The 22,853-nt window shown below is 40.8% G+C and overlaps 1 protein-coding gene across 1 annotated transcript in view; it reads left to right on the forward strand.

Moving 5' to 3' along the window:
* The window catches only part of ephb2b (eph receptor B2b), a 133,212-nt gene that overhangs the window by 72,708 nt on the left and 37,651 nt on the right, over positions 1-22,853 (forward strand). Inside the window, exons 4-5 of the mRNA XM_055160561.1 lie at positions 19,631-19,786; positions 21,529-21,864. Of these exons, the coding sequence (XP_055016536.1) occupies positions 19,631-19,786; positions 21,529-21,864 (492 nt within the window). The remainder of the gene's footprint in view (positions 1-19,630; positions 19,787-21,528; positions 21,865-22,853) is intronic.

Below are 22,853 nucleotides of genomic sequence, written 5' to 3' on the forward strand. Positions count from 1 at the left end.
AAACGGTATTTCTCAAAGTGTATTTCTCACAGGAAGACCAACTTCTCATTCACTGTTATCTTCTGCAAGGACAGTCCTCCCTACGCACATCCCTCGCTTACACCTCAGCAGCTGGCACACACACACACACACACACACAATACACACCTTTATTCTCTGTGTTTTTTACTGTGATAGAAAAATGTAACCACCCGTTCATTCTTGTAACCTGCGTGATTCAATAAATACATGACGTTGGACGGTGGTTCTTCGGGAGCTGTAACACCGCCACTGTCCCTCGCCGCGAGTAAAAACCCTGAATTCTGCCTTCTGAGATTCTTTGTGTTAATATCTCTGTTATTTTCTGACAGACAGTTATGCTGATATATATATCTGTATATAATACTGAACCTCACACATGGGTCCATTATAATCTTTTGCATTTCAATTTAGCTTATTACTTGACCATATTGATATAAAACGCCAACTGGTCATTTTCTATAAGTTTCATAAATCTCAAATGAAAAGCTGGGCACTGGAAGGACTGCAAAGTGTAGCAGATAGTTGGTGAAGTACTTTTGAAAGTGCGCAGTGCCCAAACAGTTGAAGCCAGTAAATCCAGTCTTATCTCTGCTGCTGTATATCAGTGCGATGTGCTAGGCTGGCACCATGACTCAGAGCTCACACTAAATCTGTACGTCTGTTTGGTGTCACTAAGATGAATGCTCAGAGTCTTTATTACCTACTTATCAAAGTGATTTAGAATCTGAAAGTACACAACACCATAGGGCTGCAAAGTGTACTCGAATCAACTGTGAATCTTCTCGACATCTGCACGCTAAATAAAACAACAAAAAAAGCTTACACAGTTTGTCCACTGCTGAGTTAAGTCAACAACCGACTGCGTATAAATTATTTTCTTTTGGATTTTAATTTCAAAATGTTTAGACATCAACGCACTACTGTCAGCTCTAATGTTTAGCTGGCGTTGCAAATATTTCCGCCATTATCCCCATAGGAAGTTGCTGGAAATTGAGCTCAGACTTCCAAGACTTCCAAGACTTCCAAGACTTCCATAGGGTAAAGTCAATCTCATTCCCTGTTGAGAGCCTGCAACCTGTGTTTTCTTTGCTCGATCACCTGCTGCGTCTTCATGACTTAAATACAGGTGGATGAGATTTGGTTGGCTGCTTATATTTCTAGTTTTATTACAGTTCGGTCTAGAATATTTTCAACTCTATAGCAGACTGGCTGTAGCACTGAAGTTATTTAGAAGTTTTTAGTGCATCGCTGGTTTGCTGCACAGAATCACAAATGCAAATCAGCTGAGAAGGTCAATACTTGAGACAAATACGCTTAGAGCTTATTTGTGTAGACTAAGCACATTGATCTTTGTAAACAAGCTGTCCACATGTTATTGCAGAATGCTGCTTTTCTTCATTTTAACCTTATTAAAGCTGAGAGACCTGATTTTCACACTGCGTAAGTATTCAGTAAGTCAATCTCTCGTCCCTAGCACTCTTCTTTAGTGGGAATACATAACATTTACTCATTTATGAAAAAAAGTTGTTTGAAATGTGCATATGCGTATAAATAATAATGTAAAGATGCACTGTGGAACTATTCTGGTGGTACGCTACCATGAAGAAGTTATTGCGTTGTCTGGAGTGTTTCCATGATTGATGTTAAACTTATCTAGCATGCATTCCCTTCATCGCAGTGTTGGTAGTGCTCAAACATTACTTTGTGAACAAGGTCACTTCTCCACAGATATGACCTGTAAACTGGCCTAGCTGCATCTCCTGCTTGCCTCCATGGAGAGTGAATTTGTTTTAACGCCACACACTGGAATATTCAAGGCAAATCAATGAAATCTCCAGGCCCTCCTCCAGAAAAGTTCCACCTTTAATGTTTTATTCCAGAGTTGTCAAATACTGCATGAGATAATCTGACATTCTGCATGATGGGGACGGGGTCTAGGTCTAGATTAATTGTGCGACGCCCGTGCTTTCCTTTTGCCCAGGGAGACAGCTCTACAGCTTGTAAATGAACTCAAAAACTCTGGACGGTGTATTTTTTCTTCCCCTGTGCCTTTGAGCAACGGTTAGACAAATAAATTTCACACTATAATGAGGCGTTCAGTATTCTCTGTGGAATACCCAGCCTCCACGTTCGAGAGGTGCGGCTCGACAGGCTTTCTCATTCTCCCAGCTCTTGTATGGGGACCGGGTTCAACCAAAGGATAGCTGCTATTTCTATCGCGTTTTGGCTGATGAAAGACAATATCCAATCTACGGCAAATCCTTATCTATTCTTTGACAATGTATAAGCAGGCTAGTGGGTGACAAGTATATCTCTGTAACGTGGCTATTGAACTTGCTCAACTTTAAGAAATCTAGATTCAAATGTTTGGATGGGCTTTGTTCCTCGTGCTGTTTGTATTGGAAGACTTTTGGGGTGTGCTGATACTGTGCTGATACAGAGAAAGAAGAGGTGAAACTGTAAACACAAGCTAATGAGAAGCTGCACTGTTTAGTTCTATGAGAAAAAATAACATTTGATACTCTCCGTTCACCTCAGAATGTGAACTTTAATCCATAAAATGCTGTAACCACTGGTACGTCGGTGGTGCACACGCTTGTTTTGGTGGTACACGGATGCCTCTTAAGATTTATTGTCTAGTGTTAATTTAGAGAAAGCTATTTGGGTTTTAGTTTAGTTTTAGATCTGGTTTAACCTTAGACTAGACCTGGTATTGTACAAGTTCTGGTTTTGATCTGGACAACTAAATATTTTCTTAAATGATACTTGGTTTTAAAAGTTGAAGAATCACACTTAAACTAGCTTTACATGAAATGATTTTTAAGATTTTTTTTTGAGTGCTTATGTCACCTTTCACACTTTCAGATCATTGTCCGTGGTGTACTCCCATAGCACCAGAGGCTATCGCTTTGATTTAATATATTTTATTTCACGTCTGTAAGGTTTGTGCTGATGAGATGGTAAAATAGAAATAAATAACCAACAAAAGCAACATAACATAATCCCACATATGCACTCTTGGGGCCATTAACCACCCGCCTGTGCTTACTCCTGAGCTCTGATTGGTCCATGCAGTCCTGCAGTGGTTCCTGGGAAATGTTCAATTCGTGCTGAGACCACTGTTCTGGTTTATTGTACTCGTCACCAGGCTGTGCAGGGGAGGGGGTCCAAGTATTTTCATGTGTGTATTTACTCTGCACTGCTAAATAACTGTGTCAATATGCTATAGAGCCACTGCAGTCTCTCCACTCTATTGAGCAGACTAATCAGCACCTGGAATACATCAGCCGTGCTTATGTGTTTATGTAGGTTTCCCTTTACTCTGGTTTCAGCTTGTTCACATGTGTTCAAAAAAATAAATAGCTGCCTATGCTTACGCACATATGGTAAATCATTAATAAAAAATGCACATATTTTGAAATTCTTGATAGGATGAAGCTATTTAGGGTTGTATGCAGTATTAAGACTATTACTATTACAATGGACATAGAAAATACAAAATAGTGAGTTGCTGGGATTTCAACAGTGCCTATCCACTGGTTTCAGAATGACCGAAAATTTAGAAAGTTGCCATAGTGATTAACAAACACAATTATATATCTTTTAAATGATTAAACCTTGCCAAAATATGGCATTGAAGAGGAAAGTGAAGCCCAGAATACTGCCCACCAACACCCAGTATGACCCAATTGGAAAGTTGATTCTATATTTAGGTTCAATTTGATAACTTTGTAAGACCTAAATGTTGGTACTTTCGACTTCTGAAATCCTCAGAGTTCTGTGACATTTTCAACAATCTTGTAAAGTCTCAATGTAGCCCCTGAAAGGTTAATGCTATGCCCTTGACACTTAGCAGAATGATGACATTTGGAGCAGCCAGGAGGGGCACGTCTCTCCATGGGGCGGATTTTTCACCAGGGAGGGCATTTTGGATCTATCTCCATCAGAGCTGCCTCAACTCAGTCTTAATAACTCCTTCTGATGACCTTCTTACTAAATATACCCATTTATGTATTGATTTGGGGCCCAGGCGTTCTCACAGCGTGTCTCCTTCGTAATGACCCATTTCAAAAAATTGCATGTCATTTTTGGCCTTTTTGTATCGAGCCACTGAAAGAAAAAAACATTGCCTTTCTAGCTCTTCTCGTTTGCGTACATAGAAGCATTATGCATTTTTGATGGTCTCTTGGCAACATGTACACATATCTTTTATGGAGTTTGCCCATTGATTCTATCAATTTTTAATTTACAATTTGTTTACACTCTCAAGGCTGCCTGTTTTTTCCTCTGAACTCTTAACTGAGTCAAAAGTTCAAACTCTAACAGATCTGCCTGTAGATATTACACATAGATGAACAGTGATATTGAATGAAAGCAATAGGGAAATGAACCAATGAAAACTTGAATTCCTCATGACTGTACGCCACTACAGCAGACAGGCTTTCCCTTGGCGAATGACTGACCATGATTGAAATGATAGCTGTTATGTGCTCTGTCAGCTGTCAGTGTGGTGGAGCAGGACATGCTGGGATCAACAGGAACTGTCTTACCAGTGAGGAAAGAGGAGATCCAGAAACCACTAAGTTATTTTGTTAAAACAATCAGGGGACATGTCTAAACACAGCGTTGTTGATGTTTTGCCCTGTTTAAAGCTATCTGCAGACTATGTTCTTTCATTTCATTGTCCATTGACTTTCACTGTTAAACTCATATAGAAACTCTATTACTAAATATATACTGTTACTTGAGGAATATGAATGTGTCTGAAGTGCTTTAGTAATCAAAAATAGCATCACAAGAAGATGCAACAGTGTGCTTTAAATAGTGGGCTCTCAGACAGGCGAATATGAAGTCCTTTATTGTGAAGAGGGACACTAACAGTCTTCTGGAGCGTCTTCAGTGGTGTCTAAAATACAGTATGAGAGCATTAATGACTAAGATGTGAGAAACTAAAACTAAAAAAATATATATAATTTTGTTTACTACACAATGATAATTTCTTCTAACTCCTTTTTTTTCTTGTGTTTACACTGTCCGCTTAGCTCTTCCAGTGTGAATGTATTCTGGCCATACTGTAGCTGCATTGTCATGTAGCAGGTATCAGGCACAAACCCCCAGAGAACAGCAGTCCTTCCTGACTCTTTACCTGTTCTCTATGGCCTCCACAATCAGCTCTTTGTGACTGTGCTTGTCTGTCATCTCTCTGCTTCTGCTGATATGGGCCTCGTGCTTCAAGTGTGCAGTCCTCATCCACTGCACTAAACGCTGGCTAATTGTGCTTGTCCAGCCAGAACCTGTTAGAGTGCTGATAAGAAGTTATCTGACATATAAGCAGGCCTCTGCAGATGCCCTGTGGAATATGTGCCTCAAAGCTTTGGAAATCTAACCTAGTATGTTATGGTTTTGTTGTTGTGGTTGGTTAGCAACATAGTAAAAAATAAAAATAATTTGATTTCAAAAAGTAAGTAAGCCACATCATTTTTTTTTTAGTATGGGTGTCAAATTGATAGTGCACAACATAGTCTTGAGGAGGCACACAATACTTTTTTACCTTTCACCATGAGAGTGGCAAACATGATATGTGTCATTATGCACAGTTCAGTCACAGGCAGCACAGGAATGTACTCAGTTGTGCCAAGAAGTAAGAAAAGCCTCAAGTCCTTGAGCTTTAGGTCTCATGCAGTATGCAGGGTACATGTTTATGCATACCACACCATATAAACCATATCTGTGATCATAAGTCAGATCAGGTCAGCAAACAAAAAAAATGAATAACTGAAAGATGGAGTTTTGGTCATGTAGACTGGCCAGACGAGTTAGATTACCACCATACTGAAATAGGTTGTGTCTGTGTAATATTCTCAGTCAGACATAGGCCTATGTGATTCATCGAGCAGATCTTGCAGATGGAGACTAAAACTGATGCAATAATGCATATATAGGATCAATTCAACAGGAGTCGTTGCCAAGCAACAGTGGGCTTGCCTGTACCCTCTGCTCCTACATCGCCCGACCCCTCTCTGTGTGAGCGGGGTACTTAATTTCACTGACCCCCTGGGTCTGCGCTGAACAGCCTCCATTGATTAGGACAAATGGAAGGAAGAGCAAGCAGCCAGCCCCATTCTTTATCAGGGTTAAAGATGTAGTCATAGCAGGAGAGAGGTGCAGGGTTCTACATGAATAGATCTGTGATCCCTTGTTTTAAATAAATCAATGACAAAAATGCAGTCTAATTGGTTGATCTATTGAATGAGTATATTTTCTGGAGCTCTCACCTAACCCCACAGTCATGAATGAATGAGCTCCAAGACTAAACAGCAGCCATTAAAGCCACCAAACAAATGGCGTCCTTACAATGCTGGCACTTAGGCATTCATAATGCTTGGGGCAAATTTGCATGAATGTGAATGTTCAAATGCCAATGTACATGCAAAAAGAATTTAAAATATTTTTCTAAGTTAAAAAGTAAAACATAAAGTCTCAAACTTTCAAGTGTAACTGCAAGTTCCTGCTTCCTTAGTCTTTTTAGTTTGGCAAAAAGATTATTGCATTATTATTGATTTTTGTGTTTTTATTTAAGTTTAATAGAACAGCTGAACACTGGTACAGTCCAGGCTCTGATACTTAGATGTGGTTGAGTGATTGTCAGTTGGCATAATAGTCTTGATATTTCAAATAGTATAATGTTTTGTGGTTAATGCTTCATTGAAGTGTCTTTAAAAAAATCTATCTCTTAATCTAAGTTCGGGTCTTGAGAACACAACCATTCAATTTACAAATGCTGGAAGAGTCTATGGAAATTCTATGGTCTTGCTACCATGTGTTCCTCCTTCTTGCTGGGGACACTGGATTACCATTACAAACATAGTTAGTCATAGTAATTTAACAAAAAAAGTCTAGGTCAAGATCATGGAGATGAGTCCCTGAGTGCTGTCCAACACTCACTGCTCCTGACAGGCTGCTCCAGCGGCATTACGGGATGGGTCAAATGCAGAGAACCTATGTCCCTCAAGAGGGATCAGTAAAGTACCTTACCTTATAGTGATGTGGCTTGATTAAAAACAGAATCTTATAATGGTGGACTTTGTAATTCATTAATATCATTTAATTGCAATTTAGCAATACACCTCACGTCCGCTCCTCTGTCCCCATTTTAAATTTTTTTCTTTGTGGTCTGAAGCCAACATGCTTTATTTATACATGAGTGTTTGATTTTAGGTGATTTAGTTAGATAAGATTGCATTTGCTCTGCAACCATTTAATCAATTTGAGCTGTTCTAGGTCCCTTTATATTTTCAACAGTGCAGCTATTGCTTCAGTTTTTATGTATAAGCTTGTTCCCAAATACTGTGATTGTGGTGGCTTCCAGGACTGTGTGGGTTTGTTGGATGCATGCATGCATGTGTGTAAAACAACCACATTACAGCTGTTGTTTCTTTCTTTCTCTTGAAGCTCCAATAGATAATATTGCTCTCCTAGACTCCCTGCTGCCCCATTAAATGCTTGTGGTTAGAAGAATTCATATAATCTTTAATAAACAGACCTGAGGGAGACTGGGTTTTGACTCTACTCTATAAACGTGATAGTGGAACGCACAGAGCGTTTTGTTCTTTGTTAGAGGTGTATTCACAGACTTCACTGGAGGGTTACGCAGGGACAGGGACTGGATTGGGCACCAGCTGCTCCTTGGAACGCCTCCTCCCAGACGCCCCCCCCCTTTCTGTGACACCCCCTTGTCTCTACAGACTGGACAACATGCCGGCCCTTTATGCCACCTGTCCATCAGCTCCACTGCACCTTGGGGAGCTCCTGTCACTGAGCTCCGAGTAGCCCATCGCTGCCTTTGTTCACATTCTGGTAACCCTTCCTCCCTCCACCCCCAGCCCTCTCAGTGCTGTCTTTTATAAATACAGACACATTGAGCATTGGATTGCCTCTGTCAGCTATTTCCTACATCTGCCTTCAGGCACAAAGGCACAAGCCCGTCACCACTGTCTGTCCCTCACCTGTTGTGAGTGGACTGTCTACTCAAACTGTTGTGTGCCCGAGGTGAAGATTGAATGCTTTTTTTACAGAACCATGACTTAAAAGTTGAAAACACAAAAACTTTTTATAACAACTTACTGGGTAACCTAACCTTGTCTAATATGTTTTTCTAGTGATGTTTTTCTTTATTTTTTTTTTTTACTTGACTGATAGAAAGTTTTTGTTTGTCCTCTCCTCCTTTCTCAGAGCTTTTCTGTCACCCGCACAGTCCTGGTTCCTCCTGTTGCCTGTCCAGTGTTGTCATCTGTGGCTGAGTCCACATCTTGAAGGTCTCGGTGCAGTGTGCGGAACGGAGCGGTGCATCTCCTTACATGGTCTTGTCTTTAGTTGCCCATAGCAACAAGCTGTCCTTGAGAAAAGGGTGCGTTAGTGGTTTGGGAGGCCTCTGCATTGACAGCCACAGTCAAAACTCAAGAGTTGTGGCACATTAAACTGTCTATAGCATAAACAAAGTCCTTCACACAAACTTTAAAAATAAATCTGTGAATCAGAGCATGGGGCACTGCGCTGGAAAATATGTCCACTGGGAAAGAGCATCTCCAAATCTCTCAGCCTGCTGCTGGTGTGGGCGCGCTGTTCAGTGGAACCAGTGCCACAAGTGCTCATTTCACACAAGATCCAGGTCGGGTGGAGGTTGGCCACATTCTTTTGTATGCTTTGACAATGGCCAGTTAAAACTTGGGTATCGTATCTCTCCCAGCGCTCCTCATTTCCCAGCTCTTCTAATGTTTCAGAGTTTGCCTATTCAAGCACAGTAGAACACGGGGGAACAGGTGTATTGCTTTTACCTCTTTACCACAGAATCGCTACAGCTGTAAGACTACAAGTGCAGACCACAATGACAGCATCTCCTCTTACATTTCTGAAACTGTTCTAACTAGAAAGATTGAGCATTGCCTTTTTTTTTTTTTTTTTTTTTAAATGACTGCCTCCTACTCAAAATGACCTATTTAAATTTGCATTTTTGTCAATGTACAACATATTCATAAATTGGCTAATAGTCATTCCATTAACATCAAATAATCTATTTGCTTCCATGCTATAAGGTGGCCAGATTGTGTGTTGTGATTTCAAATTATCTGCCATTATCATCATTAAGGGACTTTTTACCGATCTCCTAATGGCCCATGATTACTGATAATGGAATTTAATGTAGTCGGTTTGATGTGATGTGGATTGTGCAGGTTGAAAGCCAGCCCTAAATGGAGATTAATGCCGACACTGGCCCTGCCTCCTGCCACACCCGAGCCATCTGCGGCCCAGTGTAGCGAGGAGGTCCACAGGCAAACCTGATTGGTCTCCTCTATCCTCCCGAGAGCGAGCTGTCAAGTGATCCGCCTGCATGAAATGACCCTTTCCGCTTTATTCCCCTCAACTAGCCAGCCCTCTAACCTTCTCCATACTTGCACTGTATGTATTCACTGGCTCAGATGCCTGTAATTTTACTAGTCCACACTTTTTGGGCCTGGCTTCCCACTTTGGCCCTGAAAGAAACAGTAACAGAAAACCAGAAAATTCCAGACGATATTACTGCGCTTTGCTCCGGGAATATTCTTTCATCTTTGTTTCTTCCTCTGCTGACAGATGGTAGTTATCAGACTGTATGGTAATGGTGTGGTTAAGATACTTTTCACTCTTGCTTTTTTTGGGGGGCATTTATGACCTGATGATTATTATGAGGGCAGTGTGGTCTCCAACAGTGGGACACTGTGCCAGCATAAGGCTACACTAACGTTTGCCACATGGGAATGACGCACTTTAAATTCTGTTAACTTAACTAATGTTCATCATGCTGAGGAGTCTTGTTATGCTCAAGTAGTGATACAATAAATTTACCAATAATTCGTCATTGCCAAGGCATTTGCCCCACTGCTTGTTTTAAAACTGTGCAATGATGTCATGTTCTTTAGGGGCTGAATATGCTACAGTATTTTATGAGACAAATCCAAAAGCCAAATCCATTCAACAACAGCTCTTTGTCTTAATGTATTTATCCAGTCAAATCATAAAATGCCCTCCCCTATTGAAACTACACACTACAATGTTTCAGTGTCCTCATTGTTAAATAATATTATATAATACGCATATGCTTAAAGTCGCGATTACAATTTCGTGCATTATTTACTCACTGGTGGTAAACTATTGTAGCCACAGCTGCCCTTGTGTAGACTGATGGAAGCAAGACTGCCTCCAACCACCACCAATCACTCATTCACACACACACCACATTCATACTAGGCAAGTTGGGCAAGTGTTTTGTTTGACTCAACAGCAGGATGGACTATACAAATCAGACCTTTTCCTGGAAAGTAATCAAGTTAAATTGCAACCAACATTTGTACATTGGCAAAAGCTTAAAAAACATCCTTGGTGGTAGTATTTTTGTTCACTCTAAGCTATTTAGCCTGGTGTGTTGCTGAGGAGATAATGAGAAATCAGGCCAGTTGAAAGTCAATTTAGACTGGTCGTTACGTGACTAATATCTCCCAAGAGGAGTATTTTTAGCTGCCTGTGACATTTTGAACATTGCCACAGCTACATTTTTGTCCTTGTAAATACCAATCTGGTGGCACATATACAGCGAGAGGTTAAGCCCCACCAGGATCAGCTGAAACATCCCTTCAGGCTCTGGACAGATGAGGTGTACCAGCCGTTTCTCCATGTTACATCTGTTTATTTATACTTCGACAAATATAAATGAGGAGAAATGTAATTAGATACTGCGGCTGGGGGTGATTATTTGCTGTTTTCTGTACGTTTTTTGCTGGTTTTCCATCTTGTTTGCTCGGAGCCCTAGGAGTCCTGATGAAGCCGTACCTTGGAGCTCATTTCCCAGGTGTCCCACATTTCCAGCTATAATCTGCAGCGCACTCCGGCCCCTAATCTGTCTCCTAGGAGCCCGCTGGGTTGTGAAGGGGATTGAAGGATGTGAGATCTGTGACAACCGCACGGGAGAAGGAGCTTAGAGAAAAATGCTACGGGATACGCAAGTCACTTTCGCTTTTGCTGTCCTGACATTTCCTCCATTATCCCCTGACACACATATCCCATATATGCTGCTATAATTGATGACTTTTTACATATCCCTCAAAAACATGGGTCTGAACCACAATTTTAGGTCATAAAGATGCTATTGATTTACTTGAAATATTCCACCCATATTTGCTCTAGCAATTGTCACTAGAAAACAGTTACATGCTGTATCAATTTAACACTATTTCTTTGTCCATTATACAGAATTTGACTTTAAAACCCACCATCTTACAAAGTTTTAAGTCTGCCTGGCATCTTGAGTGACACTGCTGGCACTGTGTTTGACCTCGCCTGTAGTAATCCTGAATAATCCTTCCTAGGTCAGTTGCACCCACGGACCCAAACAGAAAACAGAAAAGCAGGAATTAGATGAATACTGTAGTCATTTTGCAACACGCACTAGACATCTCTGTTCAGTCTGGCCTGGTTATATTAGGCAGACGGCACTAACCCATTTAAACGACCCTGTTGATATCCTTGAGCCTGATTTACACCTAGCAGGTCATCACTGGTCACCCGCGCTCTGTCCTGGCTTACAGCGCCCTGCTCCACACTGACTCCCACACCTGTTAATTGCACCCGACATGGAAAACCTCGGGGGGAAGAAATGAATCTCTCGTTTGTGTGCCAGTCTATGTGTGTGCGCGGGGTGAAGCCAATGCCAGTTGTCTAATAGCGTTCACACAAGGCCCTGATTGAATTAAATGATGAGGGGGCCTGTGTTCCTAATTGAATTGCGGAGACCTTGTGTTGTAAACAGTGTGGAAGTGCTGAAGCAGACGGAGGACAAGCTGGCTTTATAATGCACACAACTGAGTCCTGTGGGTCATGTGTGGACACAGCTTTCTTTTCACAAGGTTACAGTCTACTTCAACTAGATTGGTTCAAAGGGTAATGGTCACTAGTAGCAGTTTCACAATGGTGGAGGTAATAAAAACAACAATATACTAGCATATGTGGAATATCTTGTAGCTGTAAATGTAAAGTTTTATGGGGGTTACTTTTTACAGCATGTTTTTGGATGCTGTACTTGTTTCATGTAATGTTTCATGTAAAATGGCCCAAATAAACTAAAACTATAAAGCTGTAATAGACTTCCACTGACCTAGAAGTGCATTTCTTGAATTGTGTATCAAGAATTGTAAAGATTTTTTTTTTTCTTTTTATACATTTCATGGGGTTTAGGAAATTTGAAGTACTGAAAATGTAGTATTCGAAGTAGCAATTATAGCAGACTCAGAAGTATGATATTGGATGAAGGCAAATGTGTATGTGTAGCACAGTTCGTAAAGTAATTCAAAGTGCTTTACAAATGAATAAAAAAAAAAAAAAAGCTCAAATAATCATTATAAACTTAGCAGTAAAAGAAAAGAGTGCAGAATTATTTTTAGCAGCCTTGTTTTTGCTGCTGCTCCTACATACGACTTGCCTTTTCATTATTATTCAGCGCTGTTGTCCAATAGCTGTTCTTGTACCTAGAGTAACTAAAGCAAACAGAAGGCAGAACGCTCCATTCTGGTGGCCTCATTGGTCACAATAGATACAGGAAAATACCCGACATCACACACACAATCCCTCTGACGCTGGCCATTTTCTCTCCTTTCAGCACTTTTTCCTGCTGTGTTCACAAAACCTCCCACCTCTGATTTTTTTTCTCCTCTTTTTCAGCCCTCAGTCTATTCTCTTTAGCACTCCGAACACGTGCACATGCTCTGCCCATCGCTGTCTGCCCGCTCGCTTTGTGTCCAGTAAATAAAACGCTTTTGGGGCTGTCAGGAGTTGTGCTGTGTTGTTCTGTGATGCCTCATAGTTTCAAATAGGTGTGTTTTTCAGAATCAGTAGTTAAGACTGAATGCATGTTTGATTAGATTCAACTAATGACAAACAAATGTTAAGGCACTTGTTTATATACAATTTGTCCTTTACTGATTACAAAATTGTTGGCAAGAGAACAGGAAACAATGGAACAAAGAATCACATATATTGGCTTTTGCGGGGGATCTAAATTGGTTTGTGGTATGTATCAAAATCATACATAATCACATCAAATTCAGTAAGCGCTAATTCATATCCTTCCTTTATTTATTTCAAATTTGTTTGCAATAAAGCAAAAAACGATTCCTTAGAAGTAGATTGTACGGAAGCCGAGAGGGGTCACAACAAACTCAAACAGCGCAACAAAACGCAAACGCCGCAACAAATACAAATGCGACAACACAACAAAAAGCCACAACAAACCAAAAAAAGCCACAACACACCAAAAAAAAGCCACAACGGAAATGACCATGGGACTCTATTTTAATACAAACGCCGCAACAAAATGCAAACGCTGCAACAAATACAAATGTGACAATACAACAAAAAGCCACAACAAACCAAAAAAAGCCACAACACACCAAAAAAAGCCACAACGGAAATGACCGCGAGACTCTATTTTAATGCAAACGCCGCAACAAATACAAACGCCACAACAAAACGCAAACGCCGCAACAAATACAAATGCGACAACACAACAAAAAGCCACAACAAACCAAAAAAAGCCACAACACACCAAAAAAAAGCCACAACGGAAATGACCACGGGACTCTATTTTAATGCAAACGCCGCAACAAATACAAACGCCACAACAAAACGCAAACGCCGCAACAAATACAAATGCGACAATACAACAAAAAGCCACAACAAACCAAAAAAAGCCACAACACACCAAAAAAAAGCCACAACGGAAATGACCGCGGGACTCTATTTTAGTGCAAACGCCGCAACAAGTACAAACGCCACAACACAAATGCAAATGCCGCAACACATTAAAAAGCCACAACACATCAAAAAGCCACAACGGAAATGACCGCGGGACTCTATTTTCCGACGGACCGATCAAGCGGCAAGTGAAGAAGAAGAACTACAACGTGAAACGAATAATGATAAAACAATAAATAACTTTTACTTACGTTTCCAACTTCTCCGTTCCTTTACTTTTCATGTTGTAGTTCTTCTTCACTTGCCGCATTTTGCTTTTTGTTGTGTTGCCGCATTTGTATTTGTTGCGGCGTTTGGGTTTGTTGTGACCCCTCTTGGCTTCCGTAGGATTGCGCACATTATGTTCAGATGATGCACAAAACAAAAGCAAAAAAAGAAAAAGAAAACATACTAAAAACGACCCATTTCCAAGTTGCTGGAGTTGTAATGCAGCATTTATTTTATGTTATCTATACAGTTATTATATTATATCATATTGTGATGTTTGAGCTACTGTGTCCAAATCATTTCTCCTTTGGATCAGTAAAGTTTTTCTAAGTCTAATTTGACCAAGTGTTTCTCCTCTCTCTTCCCCCATAGTCCCGTAGTACCTTCCATGTACCGTCTATGGTTTTAGCTGCAGGTCTCCCCTCCACACTGCTATAAATTTCCGAAGCTGTAATATTCAGGAAACCTTTGAAACAACCAGCAAATTACCTGCTATAAAGACTGACTCGTGCCCTGGCAGCCGCTCTCATGTGTCTCGCAATGCTATTTTTAAGCACCAAAAAGCCCTAATTAAAGCCTTATATCTTATTGAGAGTCGTAAACACAGACAGGCGAGCAGATGCGGGTTCTGCACATGAGTGTGGGAAATGCGTTATTTAGCACTCAAGTTTATGACGAGGATTAATTTTATTTAAAACTTTACATTACAAGCAACGCAGCAGCCTATACCTCGCAGAGTCAATATTCTGGCTTATGTCTGGAACCACTTTCAGGTGATCTGGACCTTTTCGACATTGCTAACGCCAAATTGAACGTGAATTGTTTATAAATTCTCTAAAAGCTTTTTCATGAGCTGTTTTTTCTTGAGTTTTTGCCAAATTAGATTCCCTGCATCAAATCCAAAATCCATGCCAGTGCTCCCTGGAGATACTCGATGTTTGTTTGATCGTTTAAATAACATTAATAGGAAGCAGGAGCATTAATGAATATTCCTGGCGTGATCGGTGCTACGAAAAGCATGTGTAAGGTTAGACAAAGCAGTTTTTTTGGCTTGTTGGTTTAGACTGCGGGATGGTAGTGATCAAACAACCTGAGTCTGGGCAGGCAGGGAGGTGGGAATTAAAGCCCAAGATCTGTTTTTTAATTACCACTCTGGTCTGGTGCATCTGACAGAGCTCAACTTTAAGACTCCTAGAAGATGGCATCTGCTGCAAGTTGGAAAGTCCCCAGATATGTATCCAAGTAATGGCTATGAGGACAAAGACATTATTTTGCTATTTTATCATAAGTTTTGCATCATTGTTAATTGGATTTTTTTACAGAGAAACAAAAAAACTAACACATTTGGAGCTTGAGTTCTGTATTGGGTATTAGAGAAATAAAAACACCATGTAGAGCAAGTTAATACAAACATTTAAAGACCAAAAATGACAAAGCTCACTGTAGCAGTTACAGAAAGAGGGGTGACAATTTTTTTTGCAAAGTCAAATGGAAACATGTGGAGTTGATGGAACTGGAAACTAACCTGATTCATTAGCCGGTTTCATTTCGTGGAAACCGTCTCTCCGACCTCGCAGCATTAGGATTTGTTCTCTTGACTGTCGGCAGGTACTTTTAAAATTTAACCAATCGCTGCTATTTGGTTGTGACGTATGTAATGTGCCGCTAACGAGGCTAACTGGTATGTTAAGCTTGCAAATCCTGTAGGAAGAAGGGCAATAACATCTTTCCCATTGATAAAATTTACCAAACATTCTCTTTGTTCCGGCTTTAAATCCTCGATCTCGGGAATTGTTGCCGACACAGAATGTGTGGCCTCGTCTACATCCATCTTGACTACTTTGTTTACTGTTGTGCTGTACCACAAAAAGGGACCCAGTCATGGCTTCACAGCTCTTTACTGATTGGCCGGTGCACGGTCCACAACTTCTGGGGTTCTTGCAAACTGTCTAGTGCATTCTGATTCCTGACCTAGTCGCTGGAGAGAAATTAAATTGAGTGGAGGCAATAAGTGGTGCCAGTCTGACAAACCAGAAGTACCCCCATGCTCACTTTGTATTTGAAACATGGCGACTAGCGGGTTGGCTTTGTACATTTACATATATATATATATATATATATATATATATATATATATATATATATATATATATATATATATATATATATATATATATATATATATATATTTATATTTATATTTATATTTATATTATTTATTATATACAGTCTATGGTTGCAACTAGAGATAAAAAACTAATAAAATTCTGAATATTTTGTATGTGATCTCTGAGGACCTGGTCAGATCAAGGCATCAATGAAAAGCATGGGAGGGATAGAGGAGCATGGAAAAGAGCCATTGAACATCCAGTCTCGAATAGGAAACAAAAGGATGTTTTACACAAAAATGATGATAATAAAGAATTGCAATGCTATTTTGTAAAGTAGTTCCCCACAAGCATCATAATAATAGTTTTGATTACGCTCCACCTCCACACTTTTGTAGCAAACACACTCAAAGGTTGTGTAGTAGCAGTAGATTCCTGGGATCCTCTTGTACAGCCCTGCTCCCCTCCTCTCCCTCTCTCTTCTGCTTTCTTTGTTGTCCTTCTTTACACTTCTGTCTGTCCCCCCTTTGCCACTCCTTTATTCGGTTCCCTTTGGTGCTGCGGCTCTCCCCATTCCCCTCATGGCAGTTGCCTGGGCCTCATTCACACTCTCTGTTGACTGGCACAGTGAATGTCCCAGCCTCATGTTTCGCCCTGTACCCCAAACCTCCACCCCATCCATCACGGAGCAAGAAAAACATGTCAGACTTAATATTTACTGAAGAGATCTGTGAGATTATTTGAATTTATGTTGGAAATCCTTACTGATATTTTTGATAACGTTACATTCCAACACTGTGCCCCTACTTTTACTGACTCCTCCGCAATCTGCATGCCCTTTATGAATAGACTCATTCTTGTTAATGTCATCCATCATTTTCTTTGTCCTGCACTGGTGTCACCTTGTATTTCAACGAAACAGCTTCTTGTATGGCTTCACTTTTAACATCTAAATGCAAAGTGAAATGGTCATTAGTTAGTCATGCCTCCATCCCACAGCATTCCTGAATATGATGTAGAGGAAATGTCTCATACCAGTACCAGTAAAAATACTTGCCCAACTAAACTAAACTAAAACTAGAAAGATGTAAGAGACTCCCACTGACCTAGATGTGCATTTCTGGAATCGTGTATCAAGAATAGTAATTGTTTTTTTTTATTTTTATGTTTTTATAAATATCATGGGGTTTGGGAAATTTGGAATATTGGAGTAGCAATTATAGCAAACTCAGAACCATGATAGTGGATGACCTGGCAAGCAATTCAAAGTGTTTTACAGAATAAGAAAGGCATTGCAATCACAATACGAACAAATACATATACATATAATCATCATAAAATTAACATTAAAAGAGAAGAGAAAAACTACAGCTAAACAAAACCATATGAGCCTGGATTTAAACATTGTCAGAGTAGAGACCAGTTTTTTTCCTTTCTTTTTTGGCAGCCTGTTGTTGCGTTAGTCAGTCATGACTCCATCACACAGCATTCCTGAATATGATGTAGAGGAATCGTCTTATACCAGTATTTAAAAATGCTTAAAACTGGAGTAGCTGATTTTCACACTGCAGAAGGTCGAGTGAAACTGGAGCGGACTGTCCAAGCACGGAATGTTGCTTTCCCCACTGACTTCCAGGTTGACAAGAAGTAAAAAGTATTTTATTATTAGCTGTTGAGCTCACAAAATGCTGCTTTAACAATATACTCTGTGGGGGGAAAATAAAGTAAAAAAGTAAAGTACCACAGCTTTACATTTAGTGCACAGAGCAGGCGGGATAGAGGGAGTTAGAAAGAACGAAATGTGAGTGTGTGAGCTTGTATGTGTGTGATATTTTGATATTTGATTCTGTTGAAAAATTCCCTGTATTTTCTACCAATAATCCCACTGCTTTATAGTGAACTGTGTAAAAGCCTTTCTGTTATGAATTAGCCTAGTCTATAAACATTGTGATACCTGCTGCAGATTACTGAATTGTTAATCTATGTTTGGTGTATCTGTCCCTTTTCAAATAAACAATAAAAAATACATTACATAGCTGTAGAAAGAAATGCACTCTCGCCCATGTGCTGGGGGTTGTGTGAGTGCAGGGAAGTGTCTGTCTAGCATCAACATGAGAATTGGATGAGGACTAATTCTGCTCTGTGATTTGACCTCTTTAATGGGAATCACAGCTGTTGATGTTTTCCATATTCCAGATGCTGGCCTTGTAATTACAAGTGCAGATTTCCAATGAAGTAATAATGTTTTATTACCATGAATAATACAAAGCCATTATGCCTTAGTGGTGAAAATGTATAAGACGTTCTGCAGTCCTAAAGTTATAGACTGAGCTAGCTCAAACTCAGAGCTCCCAAAAAGCTTAGACATCTGCCAATACAAAAGGAAAGATATTAAAACATAGCTGAGCGGTCAGTGCTTTCAAATGTCTGAAAAAATCTGCTTTGTCTGGCAACTTTGACAACTAACTCACAACCATCAAACAAACCCATTGTCAAAATACATTTTCCTTGACGGGGATATCAAAATAAACCCAACCTCAGGGCTTCAAAGTACATGCACAGCGTCCCATGTGTGATTTTTTTGATGCGTCTATACTTCGCACCTCTGTCTTTTTCTTTCTTATCTGTCCAGCAGGTGGGAGCCATGTTACCTGGAGCTAAACCACAGCAGCTCAGTCTAGAAATAGAAAGGAAGGAAAATCTATTAACACTGCACAGGTGTAAATGCAAGCAAAGGTTATTTTTCAACAGTGAATGTTTGGGGAAGTGTGACTCAGGAGAGGATAAGGCGCTTGGCAGTTCGACAGCAGCCAAGTTGGTTTGTTTATCAGCGCTTATAGAGGCCAGCACTCACCCAGGGGCAGATGCACAGCTACATGTTGTGTGTCTGTGTGCATTTCTCCCAGATTTCCTCCAAAAGGCCTTCAGCGTAGCTCTTAACAGAAACCAGGGCACTTCAGAGATTTCCCAGGCAACTACAGCCCAGTGAATAATTCAAAGCAAACTTACAACGTGTTGCAATGTTGCCAGCGAGTTGCTTCACATGCGAAGCTTTTCCCGAATCTATTTATATGTCACGCTCTGATTTATATTTATGCGGATTAAAAATCAAGTCTTGTTTCATTTGTGGAGACCCTGGCTACGATGATGTCACAATCGTTTTGATTTTATTTTTTTCATTTTTTTGCAGAGTAAACATGCAAACCAAATCATTGCAATCAAATCATCCAGGCTTCCATGTAAAATATCTTTGTCAGTCCTGTAGCAGTTTGTTGTTTCCTTCTTGAATATATTTTCTGGCTGGTTTAAAACCCTTACTCAAATGTAAAAATAATACCTCCACATTATACATTTTGGCAGATCATTAGAAAACAAAATTACTATTAGTAATTGTATCTTTTATAGTGATTTTAGGAAATTTGCAATCTAATTTGTTTCTCTTTGTCTTCTTCCAGCTTGTCCATCTGGCTATTTCAAACCGACCCAAGGAGATGAGGCGTGCATGCAGTGTCCCATCAACAGCCGCACCACCAGCGAAGGTGCCATGAATTGCGTTTGCCGCAACGGATACTACCGCACTGACTCAGATCCACTCCAGATGCCCTGCACAAGTGAGTATAAGATTTAGACTCAAAACTCCTTTCCAGAAACCAGCAGGCAGACAAGAAGGCCAAGTCTTTTATGTCAAATATGAATCCTTTGACAGTACACATTTCACACCCACTACTAGAAGCACCCGGGGATCAGAGGACAGTGGTCGTCTCTGTAGATCCAAACAGAAAACGCCTGTCAGAGCTGTCCTTCACACAAATGCGATGGTGACATGCCCATAGTGTAGCTGTCCAAAACTCTGACCCAACACACAAGCTGGGCACATCCCTCCTCAGCATCACAGTGTCTACTCCAGGCGGGGGCAAAGGTCAGTGGGCCAGGCTGCGGGGCATTATACTGGGCCAGGCGCGCAGAATGGGTCCGGCCGTCACTCTCTGTTGTCATGCCAATGAAGGTGTTTAAATTTGAATTTGAAGCTGACACAAGGGCCGAGGATAGAGGGGAGTATCACCAGAAAGAGAGACAAGAAAGTTTGAGTGCACATTTCTATGCATCTGAATTAGTTCAAAGAGTGGTCAAACTAAAACAAAACAGGTGAGAGTTGGGCGATGAAAAAATACTTCTTTCAGCGTGTCTGTAAAGTTTTTTTCCTCACCCTCCAGCAGCCTGTTGAAAGAAAGTAAGGAGGGGAAGAGATTTGATGGTCTCCAACAAAAGTGATTTGCATAAGCCTGGCTCTGGGACTAGAGCAGCTGTTGTGAATGAAAAAGTGGCAGCGTCACGTCACCAGAATTAAACACAGCAGGGCCCAGTCTGATTAAAGCAAAGGGAATGGGCCCATCACAGTGGACAGCTAATGGGGGAGAGCAGTGGTCCTCCCAGCAAAGAGAGGCCCGCGAGGAGTTAGGTTTTCATGTAGAAGAGACTTTAAGAAGGGGAATTCAATGGGCCTCTACCCAGATGATTTGGTCATGACGAGCAATTAGAAGAGCGTTAAATAAGAAGATAGATTTAGGTTTAAGATAGTGTGGGCGTTGTGGAACTGCTTATCCCATTAGTCCTAAAGGATATGTCTTCCATAATTGGCCCCACATGGTTGAAAAAGATAAACACTTTTGGTTGTTTGTTTGTTTGGCCTGTCACTCCAAAAGCAGTTTCTCGTGGAAAGTTTCCACCCTGGCCGCCGGGACCAAAACATAAAACATAGGTTTGTCTATTCTGCGGTAAGTGTGTGAAGCCCCATGAGGAAGTCATCAGGAAAAACGTTAAGAAAACACTTGACTAAGTGGACAGCGCAGGAGAAAATGAGAGCGTGTAAACAAGGCTCTCGAGGGAAGAGGCTGTTAGAGGCTGAAGGAGCGCATCGAGCCAAGAGCTTAAGAAGTTTCAATTTTCATGAGCTGTTTGTTCTACCCTGTGTCTGTATTGCCCCATTCACTCAATAACACAAAAATTACAATCTTAACAAGCAATAGTCAAGCATTCAACTTCTGCACAGCCAATCAATGTGCTACCTCTTCTCTCCAAAACTACTTTTACTACTGCTGCTAGTACTACTACTCTTAAGTCTTTTTATGCCACGTCATTTCACATGAATCACAGAACTGCCATTGCTTAGTTTCACCATATGTTTTTTGTTGATGAGTTCATTATAATACATACATTTCAATACAGTATCAGCTCTTAAAGTTGTTTTTGTTTGTTACCACTCAGAAATGCTCAGTTACACAATTTGTGCTAGTAACTATCTTATTAGAGTTTTGTATTATTGTACATCACCTTGTTGTTGTTTGTTTTATAGCTGTACCCTCAGCCCCCCAGAACGTCATCTCCAGCGTGAATGAGACCTCTGTGATGCTGGAGTGGATGGCTCCCAGGGATTCAGGGGGCCGTGAGGATGTGGTTTTTAACATCATCTGTAAGAGCTGTGGCGGCGGACGTGGAGGGTGCACCCGCTGTGGGGATAACGTCCAGTTTGTGCCCCGTCAGCTGGGCTTGACCGAGTCCAGGGTCTACATCAGCGACCTGTTGGCCCACACGCAGTACACCTTTGAAGTCCAGGCTGTCAACGGGGTGTCAGACCAGAGCCCCTACTCCCCCCAGTATGCCTCAGTCAACATCACCACGAACCAGGCCGGTAAGTGGGCCCATCTGTCTGCAACCACACTTTATCCTCCCCATGTGCTCTGTACTTTTGTCTTCTGTATGTCTGAATATAATTTAGCCTGTTCTTTTTTCTATTACGACATCTCTGCAACTACTCCAGCGTACAATGGTCAGTATTTGATTAGTACATTTAGTCAGTTACTAGTTACCATATGTGTCCTAGAACAGACTTAATTCAAATCTGGGTAATATTTAAGGTGTGTCCACATTTGGTTCTGGTTTGAGCCCAGTTTGAGTTCTTATGTAGATTTGGCTTGATGCGGTTCTAGTCCTGCAAGTGTGAACACACCCGCTACATAGATATGATATTTATTTTCCTAAAATGTTTCACAGTCTAGCATCAAATTCATCACACACACACAGATTGTAAAACATGCATTTTTAGAATGCTACCTTTCCACAGATCTAACCTGTAACTTGGCTAGCATTGCCTCCATCCATATAGATGGTATTAAACCATATTGTGGAACATTCTAAGGAAAGTAATAGCATAGCTATGGAGATATGCAGGTAGCAGACCTTCTACCTTTACCTGTTGCAGTGGCTAGTCCCTGTAATTCCTGTTAGGTTTAATGTAGTATTGACCAAGCCTGGGCAGTCAGATTCCTCTCCATATTCTTATTTTAGACTGTGTTTGTCCTAGTTTACACCTGGTATGGTCCTGGATTAGACCTTTCCTTACTGCTCCCTGTTTTTTCTATTATCTTGGTTTAGTCCAGATTCACAGAAACCCTGGCAGCCACTCCACCAGCTCATATAGAGTACACAGAGTGGACTCTCTCTTGTGTGTTGCTGTATGCAGATGTAGGGCTGGAGAACTGGACGTAGTGAGCACTTGATGATGTGACTGATGAGCTGTGATGGCTGTGGGTCTCCACACTGTGACCTCATCATCAGGCGACTCTGAGTGAGGAGTGTAGCTTTGGGCTGTCTCTGTGTCATGTCTGTTCTCACTTTGTA

This window comes from Boleophthalmus pectinirostris, unplaced genomic scaffold, assembly GCF_026225935.1.
Source record: "Boleophthalmus pectinirostris isolate CB_2022bp ecotype Guang Dong unplaced genomic scaffold, ASM2622593v1 HiC_scaffold_3, whole genome shotgun sequence".
Lineage (NCBI taxonomy): Eukaryota > Metazoa > Chordata > Actinopteri > Gobiiformes > Gobiidae > Boleophthalmus > Boleophthalmus pectinirostris.